Raw genomic sequence first — 20,865 nt, 5'->3', positions numbered from 1 at the left:
TTAAGAGGCAGGAGAGCCTCTCCCTCCCACAGGCTCTTTGTGCCTCAGCTCATCACTTACCTCAGCAAATGTGCGGCTACAGTGGGACACTTAGGAGAGAAAGTCTCCACCTGGCAGACTGTTAATAAAGGTGACAGTGGGAGGGCAGGTTGGGAGGAGGCTGCTGGTGTCAAACCCTGCCGACTGGAGACACAGGAGCACAAAGCTTCACTGTCAGGAAACACCGCGTATGAACACATACCTGTACACAGACTCACACACAAAGTTACCTTGAAAATTCATTTTTCTCTTCAGTTGTCGGGCACAATATCTGTTTACATGTATTTCCCCCTTCATGTGGAACAGTCCTTGTTTTCCTTCCCTACACCCCCCACACCCGTGAAGCTGCGCCATAAATCACTGTCCGTGCAGCAGCAACAGCAGTCAGTTAGTATCCACGGCTCCTGGCATTCACCTCCAGTCTCTCCCTCTGTTTGTCTTCCACTCAACCTCCAACACCTCACCACCTCCATGCTTTACCCTAAATCTGCGTGCTGCTGAGTGTATTTTAAAGAGTCTGTATCCACCTGTTACTTAGCAACAGATGGAGGGACTTTGGAGCCAACATGGCTGCCACTGAAAATTTTTTTTATCCTTGTTGCTACCCTCCTCCTCTGTAGCTTTGACCTGAGACAGAGCCCAGGCATTCACAGTATAGCGTGTGTTTTCACTGAGTGCCTTTCACATGCAATTTTGTAAGAACAACAGCAGGCACATTCACTTCAACAACTGCTCTCATTTGCATATTGCATTACCCTTGGTTGGATTCATATGCTTTATGCATCCTCTGCAGCTTCCATGTCTAGTGGTCCACGTGTGCCTTCTTATCACATCACTGCTCCCTGGCAAGTCTTATACTGTACACGTCACAGGCGGGTTTTTATCACGCAGATACAGCCATTAGCTCTACTTCACTGTACATTACAGAGTAGACCTGCACTTAATTTTTGCCATTCTAGCATCAATAATGTGTCTTTACATTTTCCCTTATCCTAAACCAGGGACAGGTGTTGCAAATAAGCCTCAGGTAGACCCCCTACACATATTACATCTGTTGCTTTTCTTCATGTAGCTGTTTTTATCTATATGGTGTCTGTTAAATAAACAAATAAAAACCACAGCACCTGCTATAAAAAGCTCTGCATCACACTACAGCATTACTCCACTCTTGTATTATACCATTATTAGATAGTCATGCATCCCAAATCAGTTTGGAAATGGACCCAGTGCCATCTTAGATCTAATTTTAGCTCACCATTTACAATCCAAATTAAAATAGGATGTTCTCCATAGTGACATTCTGTCACTGCTTATATTATTTAATTCAATGTCCCATTTTAGCAACACTTTACATGTACATGGAATAATTTTACGCCTTCTAAGTTAGTCTAAATTAAAGACAAGCCTGATAAGGTTACACATGATTCATATTTAACCTATAACCACAGCCATATACTGTATTTCATTATATTATAATGTTTAATGTTTTGCTTTCACTGGGAGGGACAGTAATTCCAGTAGCAAGAGGAAAATACGAGGGTTGGACCTGCACTCGTGTAGCGCCCTTATAGTCTTCCGACTACTCAAGTCACATTCACCCATTCACACACACATTCGCACAACGTTGGCCAAGGCTACTGTACAAGGTACCACCTGCTACACAGCTTTAACACACTCATACAGCGATGGAACAGCCATCGCGAGCAATATGGGGTTCAGTATCTTGCTCAAGGATACTTCGACATGGAGAGTGGAGGAGCTGGGGATTGATGACTCACCCTACCTCCGAGCCACAGCCCCCAGGTTGGATTGATAATCCTAAATTTAAATTAATAATCATGTTTGTGCTTATAGATTTTGTTTACCCCCGTTATATCAAGAATATATGATAGTAAGGCAGCAATTGAAAAATATTTTCATTACCAGTTCATCTAGCGATTATCTTCTTGATTATTCCATTACGCTTATATGTTAGAAAACATCAGGAAATAGTGAAAAATGTCCAAAATACTTCGCTATGGTGATATTTTCACTTTTTTTAAAGATCCAGTGTGTAGGATCTAGGGCTTTTTTGTGATCCGAACACAAGTGGACAGCCAAGACACATCACCGTTCACATCTGTGTCTATCATGCGTCTCCAGCTGACCACTTGTGTTCAGATTTTGTTACTATCTACGTCACTTACACTAGAAGGTCAAAAGCCCCTGCACAAACTTAGTGATACTCTTGCTAACTGCTGGCTAGTTATGTTAGCGATAAAGTCAGTACAGGTGGAGACATCCCTGGTGGCAAAATTCAACATGCTTTTTTTTTCATAGGGCAAAATGATGGATGGTAATGCAACACTTTTTCCAACCCGTCGTAATATTGTAAAGCAAAGAGCGGCAGCGTGCTGTCACCAAAACAACCATCACGTCCTGCACTGATGATGTAGTCCTTGTCGCGGAGGCATCAGGATGCAATAGCATTTACACCACAAAAGATATGTGATCAAATGCATCCCAGGCCACCTCAGCAAGTGGTTAGGCTCACAATGCGTCTTGGTGGTCGTTTACACTTGTATTCAGCGCTGTCCACTTGTGATCGGCTCACCCAAGATGCATGTTAATACCAGGTGTAAACAGCACCTAAGAATCGTTGCGTTTTGCCTCCAAATGAGCCGTTTATATCTACATTCGAAGTGGAACATCTTCCACGGAGTCCACCATGGGTTTTCTACAGTAGCCCGGAATGGACAAACCAAATACTGGCTCTGTATAGGGCCATTTGTGTTTTTGCATTGGCCACCTTAGCTCTCCTACGTGCTTGGCACACAGGAGAAGGTTCACTTGGTTGTAATCTGCAACCTCACTGCTAGATGCCACTAAATCCTACACACTGGACCTTTAGGTAAGAGTCCAGCACCCAGAAATATTCAGTTGACTATGATGTAAGACAAGGAAAAATGAAACTATTCACATTCATCAAGCTTAAACCATCAAATTGTTTGGAATTAATGCTTGAAAATGGACTTAAACACTTAATTGTTTATCACAATAGTTGCCAATCAATAGCTTAAACTGTGTATGATATACATTTTTGTCATACCTGTTCTACTTGCATCATTTTGCTTTTGAATATGAAAGCATATCATGTGTCAGGGCCACCTTAGCCAAGCCCAGAGCCAGTGTTGCCGTGGCGATGCAGGTCTGGCATTGAGAAATTAAAGCTCTGCAGTGGAGTGTTGAGTTACAGGATGCATACAGCGTCCACGGTGCACTGAGATGGAGAGCTGAAGCGTACAGGCAGCGTTCAGGACGGTTATAATAACCGTACAAGTAGTAACAGATAACAGGTGGATGACAACACACACGGGCGACACGGCGACTAATTTTTAGAATGACACATTTCTAGTTGTAATCTATGTAGGCCTATGTGTGTGATCCTATATGCTCAGCTGATCAGGCTGTGTGCTTGTTGATTATTTGTACGCCTCGTGCTTGACAGGGAGGCAGAGAGAGAGTGAGACAGGAGAACAGTCCAAGGCTACAGATTTAATCTGGCTGCTCTGGTCATGTGATTAATCGTGGCCAGGGGCCAGGGGATAGTGTAATTTATGGTGAGGGGGGGATCAACACATTTGGATGGTTGCTGCTCCTGAGGGAAATCTCACTCTTAAACCAATCCAGTATTCTTCTCCATAACCCACCACAATATCACGTGTGACAGCTGGGTTTTAGGTATGTTAGCCATTTATATCTGTGATTATAAAGATGGTGAAGCAGACTCCTGGTGTTGTTTTGCAAAGCAGATGTGTGAAGTGTAACGTTGCATTTGCTCACAGCCATCAAGTGAATATCTGAATGACATTTAAGTGAACCATTAAGCTAATTCTTATGTTGGAGGCAAGAAAAATTAGCACAGAAGAAGCAGGCAGCTGCTACATACTGAGCACTTTAACAGTGATATGTTACTTTAAAGACATAGGGAATCACTGCTGAGTGTCTGGGCTGATGGCGTCCATTTGCAAGTCACCAAGTAGCAGTACATTTTATTTATTACCAGAGATTAGAGCGAATATTGACGGTCTGCTGAGATCTGTGCGTCATTCACAGTCTCCACTGTCCTTCTGGCTTCAGACCATATCACTGCTGTGGTGACCTCACCATCCTCAGTCTCCTTCAGGCCACTGGTGTGCCTGTGTGTGTGTGTGTGTGTGTGTGTGTTTACTTAATCCTCTTTCCAACTCCAAGAACTGTAAATAAACATCAGAGGAGTCGGAGGCTGTGTTGACATTTTTTTGGTGGATTTTCTGTTGTTTTCAGAGCTGCCAATATCAAGCAGTGCTGATAGCAGCAGTTTCATACTGACCTTCCCCACCAGCTGCTCACCAGCTTGCCCCATCCAATAGCAGTTACCTGCCTCTACACTGGCTGTTCTGCTTGGCAATTTTATTGTGGTGGTATTCATTCCTGATAGAGTTTATATCTAGATTTACTTTTTCCGGTGCATGGCCCATCTCAAAAGGACTGTAGTTTATACACCACAGCTCTCCCTTCCTTCGTTCTGTTTGTTAGTCCGAACAAATATGTAAATACACTGACAGTGATGTGCTGTCTCACCTCACGGTGCAGTTTCATTGTCAAAAAACGTGGGACACTAACTCTCCATCTTCCTTGCCAACTTGTTTAAAGGTTAATGGTCCTGCCCAAAGGGGTTTACACAGAAGGAGTCTGCGAACGGTCTTTATGGTTACATCATCTCCTAATCACTCTAGTCTTAAAGAAAACACTATGCGGCCTCTTAGACAGAGGCCACGCTGACATAAACATACCAGCACACAGGAAGTCACTGAGATCTTTTGCACATGCATTCCTCTGATGTCCCCCTCGTCCTTGAGGACTCACTAAAGACTAATGTTTACTGGGCCTTTAAATTTGACACCGAATCAATCACTGAATTGATTAGCATCTTCAGAGACTCGGTAAACTATCAGCCCCTAAAAGGTCAGTAAGAGTAACCTGAACCTTGCATTACTCTGTGGGTTGGCAGGAAGAGATAGTATACATAAAAAACAGCAGTTAATTTATCTCTCAATCAATTTCATAATGTTGTTCAGTCTCATTATTGAAAGCTAGCGGACATGTTATGTATTTTTACATAATTATTAAGCACAGCATAAATAGATAAATGAATAAAATAAACGCGCTAAATTAATTGGATTGTTTTTACTGTTACCTTTGTCCTTTTGGCGCAGATTCTTAATGAGCTTTGCTTGGCTCAGTTTCACTGAGCCGCCGATGAGATCATGTTGACTCGCCTCCTCGTTCAGTCAAACCTGCAGAGCGGGGCTGTGTGGCTACTTAAGGAGAATGAGATTTAAGCAACAAGGTCAGTAGTTTGAGAGATGAAAACAACTCTGTTGTCCTCACAGTAGGTACGATAAATCTGTATTTATCCCAATGGAAATGTTTGTGCCAAGATGCTTGACACAGTAAGTAGAATCAATATCTCTACAGCCTGACCAATATTAGATTTTTAAGGCTGATACCAAAATAGATATTTGAGAGGTCAAAAAATAGATAATAGTATATAAGTAGATAGTGATTTTAGGGTCCATTAAATTTTATTTTCAAATAATTGTGACCAAGATACATACTGAGAGGGAGATCCTATGACAAGGTAAGATAAGATAAGATAAGACAAGATAAACAAGCCTTTATTAATCCCACAGCGGGGAAATTCAAACATTACAGCAGTTCAAGAGTCAGAAGCAATAGAGGAAAAAAATAAAATAAAACAAAAATACAAATAGGATAAAATAAAAACAATATAACATTTATATACATGTTTCACTTATACAGATACTGTATGTCTAGAATGTATAGCTGCACAGGGTAACTGTAATACACGCATAGTGTGTAGAATTTTTACTCTAAAAATATAGAAATATATATTTGTTAATTTGTTATTGCACAGTAAGAGGTAAGATATATTTACTTTCATATAATTAAATAAAAATTTTACAATTGAAAAAATAAACCTGTCAGTGCCGTCTGGTGGACAAACTATGCAACGGCTGGGGCGTCGGTGGCTTAGCGGTAGAGCAGGCGTCCCATGTACAAGGCTGTTGCCGCAGCGACCCGGGATTGACTCCAGCCTGTGGCCCTTTGCTGAATGTCACTCCCTCTCTCTCTCCCCCCTTCACGCTCATCTGTCCTGTCGATTAAAGGCTTAAAAAATGCCCTAAAAAATATCTTTAAAAAAAAACCCAAAAAACTATGCAACAGCTAATTTACTCGATTTAGCTCTTAAACATCGTACAAATACATTATACGAGAAAATATACATACATAATAAGTAAAGGTGAATAATACTAGAAGCTGAAAAAAGAACAAATGATGGTGCAACACATTAATAAACAGTATGAGATTTTCATGGTATGATAACCATCTCCAAAAATGTCACGGTACCACGGTAGTGTTATACGTACATTATTATTATTAGTAGGCTAGTAGTAGTAGTAGGGCTGAGCAATATGCCCTGAAAACTATATCACGGTATTTTTAGGTGATACACAATATATATATTGATACTTTTAAATCTCCTCAAAAGCGCTTTATCAGTGCTAGGACTGAAAGACAAAATTGAACATAACAATATTTCTGACCACCTACCATCTGATGCGACAAAGTTGTGAGGATGACTTTTTGTTTTTCATAAAATATTAACACAATTTTATTTTTTTTATCAATAATCATCAATAATGTGACTATAACAACTAAGTAGGTCAATCCAAGGAATAAAACAAATAGAAAAATCTGGTAGGTTGATACATTTACATCACTTTGCTGTAATGCAGCCTTTTAAACAAGTGGGGAAAAAAAAATCACCATTTATGCCACATCACGATACAACGATATCCAAAATGTAAGACGATATATAGTCGCGCATCTCAATAAGGATATAATATCTTTATATTGCCCAGCCTTAAGTAGTAGTAGTAGTAGTAGTAGTATCATCAGTTACAAAGACCTTTAAGGAATGACAACACAAGTGTTTTTTTGGTTGAACAAACATTTTATTACAATTAAAACTTGCATCCATTTTTTTTTAAATGGAGGTATGCAAGGAGATGCACATGCACACAGGTAAAATGCTCCATTCAATTGCATTGTTTTCTTCAATACAATAGATAAGCAAATGTACATAGTAGGATAATGATCAATTTTGATAGCACAGCACCTCTGCAATCGGAATAACGAGCAGTCAATAAAAAAGGAATCACACATGTAAAAAACAGTAGGATAAAGGAAATACTTTTTCTGTGTAATAGATTGTCTTGTTTATGTTCTTCAGACTTCTGCACAGTCTAATCCTTAAGTGTGTCTAAACCTGAGAATTAGTATTGAACTGTTGTTGTTTTGCTTCATCCTGGACTGTTAAAGGCTGCTTTGGTTTTACTGCTCCTCTCTGAGCTCCACTTTAATCACCTAAGTGTTTCCTGACAGCCCAAACCGTGATGCGTTAACTGCGCCTCGTGGACCAATCCTGAGCAAAATAACATCCAAAACGCTTCCTCCAATACAATACTGAGAAATTACTCAGCAGTAGTAGGTTTCCCCCCTCTTAAGCCATTACATCGCTGCCTCTCTTCCTCCTCCTCCTCCTCCTCCTCCTCCTCCTCTGTCACTCCCCTCTCCTCTGTCACTCCCCCCCATCCCTCTCTCTGTCTCTCTGCTTGAACACAGGCGCTCTCTCTTTCCTACCTCGCAGACGTTTGGGTGCCACCGCCGCTGCATTATATCTCTGACTCTGTTTGTCTCTTTCTCCTGACTCTTTTTACTCCACAGAGACAAAAAAACAATACAAATTTAAAAAAAGAAAAAGGAGAGATAGAGAGAGGAAAAAGTGGCCGCCACGGGGCGAACCACAACAATGACCCGGTCCTGACTAAAATTGAATGGATTAGCCAATCTATTCTGAGCTCTAATGAGATTAGAGACATGGGTCGCGGCGGCGTGGTACCTTTCGTTGAGCTCCTCGGGGAACATTTTCCCTGTCAACAGTCCTCCAGACGTGGAAATGGCGTTTTTGATCCAGAAGATGCCGCGGGTGCCAGGGGACAATAACAGACCTTTGAATGCACGCTCACCTGTGCCGCTTCTGTGGCGCGCGGATTCCTAGAAGTAGAAGTAGTAGAGGAAGTAGTAGTAGTGATAGTGGTAGTAGTAAAGGACAAAATGAAGTACCAGAAATATATCACGGTGATGCAGATGGCCATGGGAGTGACAGCCTCCAACAAAGACTGCCTCCCCGCTAAGAGACAGCTGTGGTGAGTAGAGAGGAGGAGGAGGAGGAGGAGGAGGAGGAGGAGGTGCGCGTGTGGATGGGAGCGTGTGTGAGAAGAGTGGCAAAGGTGCTGTGTTTTCATGTGGGGGTGAAAATAGCTTTGAAATTAGCCTCTTAGCTTTGTTGTCATGCCCTTCCCCTGTGTCTCGTGTGAAGTTGAAGCCGAGCAGCTGTTGGCGGAAGTCGGCTGCCTCCATCTCTCTGCGCCTTCAACAACTGTTTCATATGCGCTCCGGTGATACCCACACACACACACAGCAGGCGTTTAGCCAGGCTCTCTGTGCAGCCGTGCATGGTGCTCTGTGCGTGCGTGCGTGCGTGCTGTCCCCCTGTGTTTGTCTGCGCTTCGCACGGTGGATTGTTTGTTGTGATCCGGCTGAGTTTCACATGCAGCGGGCGGAGGAGAAGCGCACAATACAGAGCAGGTGTATTCACAACAACAATGCTGAGCGCCGGCCGATACAGTTCACTCGCACCTGCTCGCGCTCCTTGTTTCCCTCCCCGCGAGCGTGCATCTGACGCTCCTCAGTGCACATTTGGTGATTTCAGTTTCCCCAGCAAGTATCTGTTCTCAGATCTATTTCTGTGAGCTGATGTAGTAAGGAAAAAAAATGTCGGCTGGCTTCTCCACTCTCATCACTTATTCAGTAGCTTCATGCCGCCTGCATTTAGATCACCATGTGTACCAGTGATGCTAAGTGGTTTACCACCACTGGCTGCTGATGTGTCTGTGTTGTCGTATAAATGTTTCCACCTAGTTGAATTCATATCAAAGTCTGTTATCATTTATTCAGCTGCATCCACCAAACTTACCAGAGACTCCCACTCACTTTTGAGCTTTTCATCTGTTATCATCAATTTCCATGTTCATTGGTTGTACTACATTGTAGGGCTGCAACCACGTATTGTTTTCATCGTCAATTAAACAGCTGATTATTTAAACTACCAGGCTGGCACCGGAAGTGAAGTTGAACTCTTATGGACAGACATTAAATTCTGGTTGGAATGAAAATTGTCTTGACAATGTTTTAAATGTATAATGACGATCAGTGTTGCCCCCGACTAAGAATTTTCCTAGTCGACCAATAGCTGTCATTTAGGGCCATTAGTACATTAGTTGCCCGCATGTTTATGATATTATTTTAATTATTAAATTATATATTTTGGGCGGGGCAACGTAATGGTTTGAGTTGGAGGTGTGAGAAAGAATAGTATCAGTAACATTGTTAACACTGTGCTACATTATAGAGAAATACAAAACTGTACTAATGAACCTTCATTAATATAGGCCTATATTTTATCTACAAGTGCACGTCACACACTGAGCGAGCCGCCTGTTAATGACGCTGTTGGTTAAGCAGTAATGATTGTGCTAAGTGGCTAATGGGCATGTAGCTACTTCCATGCTTCAGATGATACGTCATGTTTGTAGTCAACCAAATGTTTGCCTGTCATTCACGATCCTACACTTTGGATTTCCTGCCCCACATATTATTAACTAGCCTGTGTAACAACTGCAGGTCCTAGCCCTGTAGATTAGGGGTCGTACACATGCCGCGTCTTTAAACGCCTGGAAAACTCGAGGCTCTGGGCGCTACTCTTGCGCCTTTTTTTCGTGCCAGTTTTCACTAAGCAGCCAATGAAATCTTGCCGACTAATGACCTTTCTGATCGACTAATGTTTGGTAGACCATTAGGGGGCAGCCCGAATGACGATAGAATTTCACGTTGTGTGGATGTTGACGTTATGACATTTTGCAGATGTTGGATTTTGTTCCCCATATCTCATCTCATCAACTAAATGTTGTTCAAGATGGCGTTTGCCTGAGACGTTTGGAAGATGTCGGACTTTGGTTACCCAACAACACAACTTAAAACCAACAAAATATCAACATCATTTGTCGTCAGTATTCTACGTTAAATTGATGTTGGCGTTAAACGTTGTCCCGACAATGAATTATGGTTTCCCGACATCACAACCTACCAGATATCAGTGTCTAACATTGGTGGTCAGCTGGGTAAGTGACAAATGATTTGGTCCATAATATATCAAAAATAGTTAGGAAAAAAAAGGCATCACCCAATACTCTGGTGGGGATTATGGTACCCACCATGAACCGCAATGTCTACTGTTCAGGTTTTGACCAGAGATGCTTGTTGCATGTCATTTCCCATCTCTCGATGCCCTCATTTTCTGCCACCTAATGAAGCATAAAATGCCCCCAAATACTTAAAAATAGCCATCACAAGTGCCAGGAATTCAAGGTGACATCTTCAAAATGTCTGATCTGTACAACCAGCAGTCTACAATCCAAAACAGTGGTGTAGTGAAGAGTATACCCACCTCCGCCAAAAAGCCATTGTAATATATGGAGGAGTATACCCACTTCCTCCTCAGTAACCTACCCATCTACCTAGCAGTGCACCACCTTATCAACCACTACTCCAAAAGATATTCACTTTACAGCAATATAGACCTTATAACCAGTGAGGTTTTTTTTACTGTGCACATGACAATACACTTCTTGAATCTTCAATCTGATAAGTGAGTTGTTGATAGAAAATTAATTGGCAACTGCTTTGATGATTTGGGTTTAGCTTTTCTAGCGTGAGGATTTTCTGCTTATCTTTGTCGTATTTGGGCTGATGGTTGTACTGTTTGTCACACAAAACAAGACATTTGATGGACATTTTTCACCATTTTCTAACATTTTCTACACCCAACTAGTTGATTTATGAAGATATAACTGTTTAGATGAATCAATAATAAAAATAGTTTTTAGTTGAAGACCCTACAATGATATAAACAGAGAAAGAAAAAACCCCACTTATATTTGAGAAGCTAGAAACAAAGAGTTTGGGAAGTATTGCATTGTAAGTGTCTTAAAAGATTATCTGTATTTTAAAATGCCATTATTCTCATTCATAACTTTTATGGCAGTCTACTAACAGATTATTTGACCTATCGTTTTGTAAATTTTGTAAGTAGTTGGTTGAGATTGGGAGAACAAGAGGCTGATTTTAATGCCTATAACCATATTTGGCTTGTCAACATGACAGAGGCCGTAACACCAGATGTACACTGTGGGTCATATTGTGGTAAACTCTAAGTCTCTTGCTCTTGACATTTGGAGCCTCATTAATTTAAAAAAAAGGAAAACCCAAAACATTACACAGCAGAGTAGTTTTCAGTCTAATTATAGGCTCTCATTATTCGTACAATGGGCACATTCAGTTCTTCTTCTTCTGTAATCCACATAGATAACATTAAGCTGGAGGTATAATCCTCCCAGATTGGCATTACTTTACTGTAACAAGAAAAACAGTTTATTGTAATGAACGTCCAATCTGAGTTCATCCTATATATAGGAACAAGCCCGTAGTAAGACACCTGACGGACTCAGAAGTCATCACACGAGGGGAATGGATTGGTTTTCTGCTCTTAGCTCGTGACTGCTGTCAAATGTGTTGCGAGGGACACAGTGGTGACTTGGTTTTGACACTTCTCCCTTAAGAGAGGCGCGGCAGTTTGTCTGGGGCCATCACATCATGGTGGGGGAAGGGGCACGGCCATTAAAACAGGATTACTGTATCGCCTCCGACAGCCACTTTAACGAAGGGAAGCTGAGCCAGCGTGTGCCTGCAGTGTGTGTTTCATGGAGTCACCCCATGCATTCACTTGCATGCCATGTCTGTCTTTATTCAGGGTGAAGTCAGCGGCTAGAATCAGTAGGCTTGCATGCAACACACCCAGACTGAGGTAATACTCAGCAGTGTCACATGATTTAAAACGGGAAGACTTAGCTTATACCCAAGTTTACATGAAGTGTTTGATAGTCAAGTTTATATCAAGATGTTCGGTAACATTTGAGCTAATAGTAGTAGCCCTTATCCATTTATCCACCCATCTATCTACATATCTTGCAGGCCATTTTCTTTTGAAATGCACTGCTTTGCATCAGGTTTACTCTCTAACCTTTGTGGCACATTCACAAAATGAAAACATTAAAAGAAACCAGGCTGAGCAGTTAATTTAAGCATTAAGCCACGAGAGGATGTGGTTTACATTGATTTTAGAACAGCTGAGGGGCGTTGCTAGGCACGATGCCTGAAATCCCCCAAGCTGTTGACCCTCAGGTGTGTTTGGACAGTGCAGATTTTCTGAAAGACTTCCTCCGTTCATGTTTGGTCCTGGGTGTTTTATTGTGTCCTTCTCTGTGAAGTTTTAGCCCACCCAGGAAATTAAAATTCACAACAAAATCTGATATTTTGGCTTCAAATGTGACTAAACCCATCATAATCAAGAATCGTCACTATCTGTTTTATAATCTTTTTAAATGATGAGATGACAGTGTTACATCAGATATTGTTGAGTAAATGCTCTAGTTACACATTTAAAAGTTGAATTAGTTTGTTCTCAAAAGCTGTTGAATCGCATTGGGGCAAATTTGGGAAACAACTATCAACATTTTTCATTGGTGACTAATCTGTTGATCATTTTCTCAATTAACTGATCAGTTGTTTGGTTTATAAAATGTCAGAAATTGGTGAAAAATTTCCCAAAGCCCAAGATGACATCCTCAAATGCCTTGTTTGTCCACAACCTAAAGATATTCAGGTTACTGTCATAGAGGAGTAAAGAAACCAGAAAACGTTTAAGGATCTGGAATCAGATCAGTTAGGGTTAAGCTAATCGATTAATGGTTGCAGCTCTAGTGCCAGTATACCCTCTGCAACTGGTGGTCCTTTAATCCAGAGTTGATAGTTGTGATGACGGAGATGATGCAGTGTTTTGACACAGCGTGAGCTTTGTCTGTGTCAAGAGCTACAGCAAAGAATACCAGAGCAAGAGGATTTAAACTGGCTCAGGTACACTCAGGTAATGTTTTTATAGCAACAAAAACACAAAGGAAGATGGTGTTGTTGTTCCAAAAACTAAACAAGGAGACAGAATGGAGACATCACTTATTATAGATGAGAGGGAGGGTTATGCACCAGATGGTTTCATGATCTTCCAAAACACTCGACCCCCTTGATTACAAATCTACTCCCATCCATCCATCATGTTTAAAGAGCAGCTCAATGCACAAAGCAATTAACACTTCACTGCATGAGAAATGCATTTGAAATTTACATGTTTGTGTATTTAGCTGCATTTTATATAAGGGCAAAGATTCATGTCCGATGATAGTTAGCGGTTTCTATACATATAAGTGATTACTGTACCATCAGTGTCAGTCTCCAGAAGAAAATGTTGGTATTGAACATTTCTGTAAACCATGAATATGTCAGATTTGCACATTTCATACGTATCATATCAATGCTAGTCACGTAATATATAAACTAACTTTGTCATCTGGAGGTGGAGCGGATAGGACAGTGGATGGTGTGTCACCTAGGAGAGACGCCTGCCAGCCATTCATCGGGACAAACAAACAACAAAATGGTTGTTTTTATTAGCAACCTGTCACAGTGTTTCCTGCGGCTTTTTAGCCCTGTAACATGGGTGTTTTTAGCAACCTGTGGCTCATTTTTCTGGTGCTTTTTAGCCACCAAATGTGGGTGTTTTTCAGTGACCTTTGACTGTTTTTCCAGCGGGGATAGTGCCTCAAAAAGTGGTTGTTTTATACTAAGACATTGCTGGTTTTGCAGAGGCTATTGTGCCCCCAAAACCAGGTATTTTGAGCCAAAACATGATGTTTTCCTAACCTAACCATATGTTAAACACAGGTTGTTAATACCAAAAGTTTCAACATATGTGCCACTTAATATGCAAAGCTGTGGTGTGCAGAAACTAAAAATGCCAATGTTTATTCTGGTTGAATTAGTCAGTGCATGCACCATACAGGTACTGTTGTGGATCATCTGCAGTAACATCAAACTGTGTTTACCTTTTGCATTGCCCTAATGTTCCAGAGGCAATAAGAGTTAACCTTAAATCCTGTGGAAAACAACAACAAAAACGATCTTGGTAGATCTTGGTGTATATAGAGACCGTATTCAGAGGGAGGCTTTCTCACTAAGTCACCTTGAATTTATTCATCTCTTTATCATAACTGGTCCATCTTGTCAAGGTGGAAATTATATTATTAAAATATAATTTATAATTATTTATAAAATAATACATGTAAATTGAAAGTGAAAACATGTGCCAAGAGGTTGAGATTTTGTTAGCCATTGTATTTGTAGAAGTTTGTGCAGACTGCCGCGATCAGTCAGCGAGTGTGAGATCAGAAATCTGCCACATTATGAGTAATAATTAACCGATTTCTACTTGCATTCGCTCGATCTGATCACACCCTTAATGCCAGATTACGTGGTTAAGTTGTTTAGCTGTAATGATATGAGTATTGTTTTATTTTGGCTATAGTGAAATGAATAGAGTTCAGATGAAGGTGCTGAGTAACAATAAACAGAAGGCTCTAAAGTTAACGACTCCATTACCCTGTATAAAACACATTGCTATTATACAAAACACACAGTGGTCTGTAATAATCTCAGCACTGTAATTAGTTTGAGATGATCCATAAATAATAATTAGCCCGATGACGTGTGTTTAAACCGGTCGCAGCTCTTCCTAACATGTGGGTGTATCATCCTGGATTGTGTGCCAGATGTCTACTCTGCTCCCAGTGACAGTCCACAGCGACAGCTCCGCCTGGTGCTCTCAGTCCACCTGCTTAATGATGCATAAAGTCAGCGTCCCTTCTTCCCCCCAACACACCACACACACACACACACACACACACACACACACACACATGCAGCAGCCCCCTCTGCCCTCTGATTTGCCTGTCCACACGTCCTCCCTCCCAGCTCTTCAGAGGCGCACACACATTCAACAACTCCTGTCCTACCCCCTCCACTCTTCCAGTTCCACTCATGGAGGCCATGATGCGTAATCTCACACAAACTGACAATGCCGCGCATTAGTTACCTCAGCAGGAGCCCAAGTCCAGGGTGGGCCTGTCATGATAATCAGTACTTTTCTGAAAAACATGCAGAAATACTGTCTTTTTTCCCTCCTCTACTCTCAGTATCTCTCTGTCTCGCCCTCCCTGAAGTCAAAAAAGCCTTTTTTCATTAAAGTCATGAAGTCTGATGTTAAAAGCACGAGTCCTGACTTCATGACAGTCTTTGGACACACTGCTCTTACTCTCCACAGTTCTTTATAGAGTATTTGCGAAGGTGCACACACGTGTTTGTGTGTGTTTTTGTATTCAGTGTTTCTGTCCATTAGGAACTCGCATGTTCTTACTTTGGCAGAACGGTTGTAATCTCCTCTCAGATGGTTTATGCCACTAAAGGGAACAGATTACACAGGGTTTATTGACTCGTGGCTCACCCCCTCTCAGAGCATCCTGTGGGTGTGTGTGTTTACGTGTTTGTTGGTGTGGGTGAGTGTGGATTTTTGGGTGTCTGTGCCAGTGTGAGTTTGTCTGTGTGTTTGTTTGTCTATGGGTTAGGGCCTTTAGTGATAACTTTTCAGGTCCAGTTTAGATTCTGATAACGGGAGAAAAAACAAACTTTTCCCAGAATGTTTTGCTTTTTTAATGGCTTCAGTTTAATGCCAAAATTTTATCCTGTGCAACCAGACGAAGAATATAGTTTTATGGTTTTCCTTTTACAACTTCTGTATACAGCGTTATGCTGTCTGCCTTGCACTGTTTTTATGTTATTATGACTGGGCATTCTTTTGTGATCAAATAATTGTGACCAAATATCTATCACTGCATATGTGACATATAGCTTTCCAAAGTTATAGCCAGTTCCACGCAGTGCTAGCATCTGCAGATAGCACTTTAAGCGACTGCTGGCATTCTACACTGGTATCTTCTTGCTTATTTCTCATCATATTTTCTCTTTGTTGCTGTTTGCTCTCTGTTTGTTCTATGTTAAGTGTAATCGTTCAGTTAGAGGCATGATTTTTGGTCATATTTGTTGGGCTGTTTTTGACACCTTGAAGGCTAAGGAGACAGATAAGTTGGATTAAAGCTGTCAAAAAGATGTACATCTGCCATATTCATCCAATCTTACACTAAAGCACAGTATCTTTGTTAAAATGTAGTCAAAACTTGTAATCAGTGAGTAATCTACAAGAATAAAATATCAGCATTGCTCAGACATATTTTGACAGACTGGTGCATGACGTCGCAAAAGAGTTAGCATGTCTTGTTTTTTTTATTGGCAACCTTTCCCATCTCCCAACTATGCTAGCTACCATGTATGTTGATGTTGATGATGTAGTAAACACAAACTGCTGAACCTGTTTGGGTTCAAATTGCACTTTTCCATACATGTTCTGCATTTGCTAAGGTACATATACTCTACTTCTACTGTATCGATTGTGGTACTGAACCTTAATACTTTTTTATTACTAAAGTATTGAAACCTGTGAAGCTTTAAAGGGACATTGTGTAACATTTTCAGTTGTTTATTGGCAAAAATTGATGTCTGCATTCATAAATATGTCATCACTGGTGTACTATTACCTCCACCAATAATCTGACTTATTCTCGTAAAAGGAGAATTTCGGATTTGTTTGTACATTGTGCGGGTAAGTCGTCTGTGGGGTTCCATTACGTTTCGCCATCTTGAGAATACACCCGCCAGCAAGGGACATACAGCACCGCCTTCGGCGTTTTCGTTGAGAGCCAGGCCAGCACTGCGTGACTGAGGAGACAAAGGAGAGCAGCAAGAGGCGCTTCGCTATTACCCTGGCAAATTTGAAACAAAGTCCCACTCTTTGAGCATAATGCAGGATCATGCATATGCAGCATCATAGGAGACGGAATCCTTGTCGCCAAGAAAGTGCAAAAGGGAATAGAAAAGGCAGCGTGACCGGCGAATTAAAAAAACGAAGGCCCACATCGGGGTAGCCTTTCCCAGGTAGAGAGAGCTGCTGAGGGAGAATGGTAATGCAATCACAGGCCAGCGCTGCTGTTGGCTGTTAGCCGCTGTTAGCGGCCAGTCGCTAACACCCTCATCCCTCTCCTCGCATCACTGCGCCGCTGTTAGCTGTTAGCCGCTGTTAGCGCTGGCCTGTGATTGTATTACCTTTCTCCTTCAGCAGCTCTCTCCACCTGGGAAAGGCAACCCCAATGCTGACCCTTGTTTTTTTAATTCCCCGGTCACGCTGCCTTTTTGATTCCCTTTTGCACTTTCTTGGCGACGAGGATTCCGTCTCCCGTGATGCTGCATAATACATGATCCTGCATTATGCTCAAAGAGTGGGACTTTGTTATGCGGCAGTAGTGCCGCTGGCCACTAACAGCTGTTAGCAGCGCAGTAATGCGAGGAGAGGGATGAGGTGTGTGAGGTTGAGCCACTTGTCAGTTGTCAAAGGACAAGACGTGATTGGTTTGTTTCAATTTACATCTGTCCCAACAGTCCTACGTTGTAAACACAGCCAGCATGGTGAGGAGGGGGTTTGTCAACTCACGCGTCGCGTGTGTCTGTGTAGGAGTACCATGTAGTATCGGATGACATGGTTTCATCAGTGTTATCATAGCTTTTTGGTACACAGCGGCTACAGTTGTTGCAATACATGTTTGAAACAGCGAGGCGCTAGAGTGCGCCATCTGTTTGAATACAATATATGATTTCAACGTTAGATGGGAGAAATTCCTACACACTGTGGCTTTAAAAGTTGGCAACAAAAGCTTGGTAAGATTCTTAAGCCACAGACATACCAAACCAACAGCAAAGAACTAGTGGTAATGAAGATTGTTGCGTTCCCTATTTCTAGTTAAAAAAGTTGCACTTGAACACACCACAAACACTACAGCCAACGGTTAACTAGCACATACGCTCTGCGCCTGCGTGAGAGGAAATATCTTGCCATACTAGCAGGCGGCAGTAGTCTGTATTGGTCTTCATAAAGGGAAACTGGAAGACCGACAGGATGGATTCAAGATGCTAGTTAGCCAGTTAGTGAATTAACACCACAACTTGGTGCTGAAAGAACAAACGATAATTATTGTGCACCAGTGAACAATGACACAAATAATTACGAACTGTTTGTGCAAAAGACATCAATGTCTATATATAGAATAAATTTACTTAACATAACAAGTTTGTTGTGATGGAATGCTCTTTCAACTTTAGCCATTTGCTTTCTTCACTTCCTTTTCCTTCTCAAGCACTGAGTTGAACTGCCAATCAGAGTGACTTCACTCACAGATGAGCTCTGCCATCTTCGATGCCAATTTGACACGCTGAATCTGCAAAAAAACCCCCAACAACCTAAAAACAGATAAATAAAATAAAAGCTATCAAGGACCAACTAGTGCCAACAGTGCAGGACACACCACAAAAACCAGGGCGACAGACGCTCACTGACAATGAGACATTGACCAATGGTCAACCATCCATTTGGTGTATCAGGGTCTCTTGTCTTTTTGATTTATTCCTTCCTCAAAATTACAATTTTGCCAAATTTAGATTGTGTTATTCAAGCATGTTGGAAAAAAATTATATAAGTTTGTCACTGTTTCCAAAACTTAAGTAGTTTAGTTTTGTATTTGCACTTATAGTAAAATATTTCAAATAATACCAGGCCATATTTGATTCATATGGTGCGTATCTGTACCTTTCTGTTACGGCTTGGTGCAAATATGACTTTGCAGCTGTATCCTCCTTGAATCTGACTGCAAGTCTTCCACAGCGCGGGTCTGGATTCATGTAATGGTGAGCCTGGCTAAGGGTCTGGTAATGGCTGCCTAAAGAGCCTTTTGGCGGCAGCGATGGTAACAGAGGCCTATCAGAGACTCATCGTCTCCAGTCAGAGTCAGATGCCGAGCAGCAATGACTTTTAGAATCTGTGAGTCACACGTTCTCGGCCTCTGGTGACTCCCGACTGTCACGATGGCTCACAGGGGGCTGACAAGATGGAATCCATCACTGCCGTCCCACAAATAGAGAAGGACACAGCAGAGGGGATCCACTTTTGTCTGACAGAGATCTCAATTTATTCTCTTCCTTCTTTTCCTTCAGATTTATATCCATCTGTCAACATTAATATTTTCTAATGTTACATAATTGAGGCATTTCATTTTTCTTAATATGATGTAATAGCATTATTCTGCAGTGTAGTGGAGAGTGTCTGGGACTCAAAAAATGACTGATGCTGTGACTGAAATAGGTTGATGTGTGCCTGTCCCTTTTTTTAATTTATTATGTCCACATTCCAACAAGATTGAAATCGACTACAATAACTTAACGTTTAAGCCCCATTAACTACAAATCATATATTTTTGCTGAACATGATTTAATATGCCATCTGTATTAAAGGTCTATTGTGTTAGATTTAGGGGGATATAGTGGCGGAAATGTACATTACAAACTGAACACTGGCTCTAGACAAGGCCATTCGCATTTTCGCATCGGTAGCTGTCGGCATTGGCAGCCCTGTTTTTACCAATTTAAATCATCAGGTCTGTTTGTTTTGAAGAGGAAGAGACCTCTGCAGATCATTTGGCTCACAGTAAAAACCTCCTGAATGTTTGGCTCTTAAGTTATCATAGAAAAAGGTGAGCGTACATTAGCAGGTGCTGGGCTTGCGGCCTGTCTGTGACATGCCGAACAGCATCAGAGAAATGCTGATTTGTAAAATGAAACTGCTTTATTCAGTGTTTTTATCAGTTCAAATCACATGGTCCGTTTGTTTTAGAGAGATAGAGACCTCTGCGGATAATTTGGCTCCTGGTAAACACCTCCCGAACAATGACCACTTAAGGAATTCTAACTGGGAGTTCACATTTGGCACATGGGAAAAGTTTCAGCTGGTTGCAATCTGCAGTCCTCACCACTAGATGTCACTAAATCCTACACACTGCTCCTTTAAGACTGGTTTTCCATCTTCCATTTAGGATTCAAGAGTTTGCGACCAAACTGTTGTTGTTGTAAAGTCAAACCTCCAAACAATACTAAGCAAACATGGATATTAACAGGATCAACTAAATGTGGTAGTTTCGTGGTTCAAAAAGTTGCTGCTGTTCTTCAAGTACGTAGATGTGCCGGCAAGAAAGAGTTTTCAACGACCATTTTCAAGAAATAAATGGAGCCGCACTAACAGCTAATTAAGTTTGTTACCTTTTCCAGTGTTTGTTTATGTTTCTTTTAGGACTTAACCTTGTGGTAATGGACAGTTATCTGAAAAACACAGCCTCAAGTGAAATGTATAAAACATAATTATGGTTGTTGGGATGGTGTATGTGGTATACAGTCGGTAAGGTAGCATCTGAGGCTACTGTCCACTTTTAGCCCAACTCGTCTTCACAGCAAACCTCTGCTCATACTCTGAGTTTTAATGTGCCCTAAAGTTGAGTTTGTGTTTTTGTTGATGTCTGTTATGCACACATGCTTTTTGAGACCAGCCAGTGACCTGCGTGGTACTCCACAGGGGTCAGACAGCACTCGGACATGAGCGTTGTCCCGCCTTGTTTGATACATGTCTATATGCCTAATCTGGTCTGCCCATCTGTCAAGCCTGTC

The 20,865-nt window shown here is 41.4% G+C and overlaps 1 protein-coding gene across 13 annotated transcripts in view; it reads left to right on the top strand.

Annotated features, from left to right (window-relative positions):
• Positions 1–7,791: 7,791 nt before the first annotated feature.
• The window catches only part of tjp1a (tight junction protein 1a), a 131,414-nt gene continuing 118,340 nt past the window's right edge, over positions 7,792–20,865 (top strand). For all 13 annotated transcript variants that reach the window (XM_078175221.1, XM_078175235.1, XM_078175247.1 and 10 more), the window contains exon 1: positions 7,792–8,354. In XM_078175221.1, the coding sequence (XP_078031347.1) occupies positions 8,263–8,354 (92 nt within the window). In that variant the 5' untranslated portion in view covers positions 7,792–8,262. The remainder of the gene's footprint in view (positions 8,355–20,865) is intronic.

Source organism: Epinephelus lanceolatus, chromosome 2 (genome assembly GCF_041903045.1).
Source record: "Epinephelus lanceolatus isolate andai-2023 chromosome 2, ASM4190304v1, whole genome shotgun sequence".
NCBI lineage: Eukaryota > Metazoa > Chordata > Actinopteri > Perciformes > Serranidae > Epinephelus > Epinephelus lanceolatus.
Note: the sequence above shows the minus strand (reverse complement) of the source record. Positions and strands in the feature narration are given on the sequence as shown.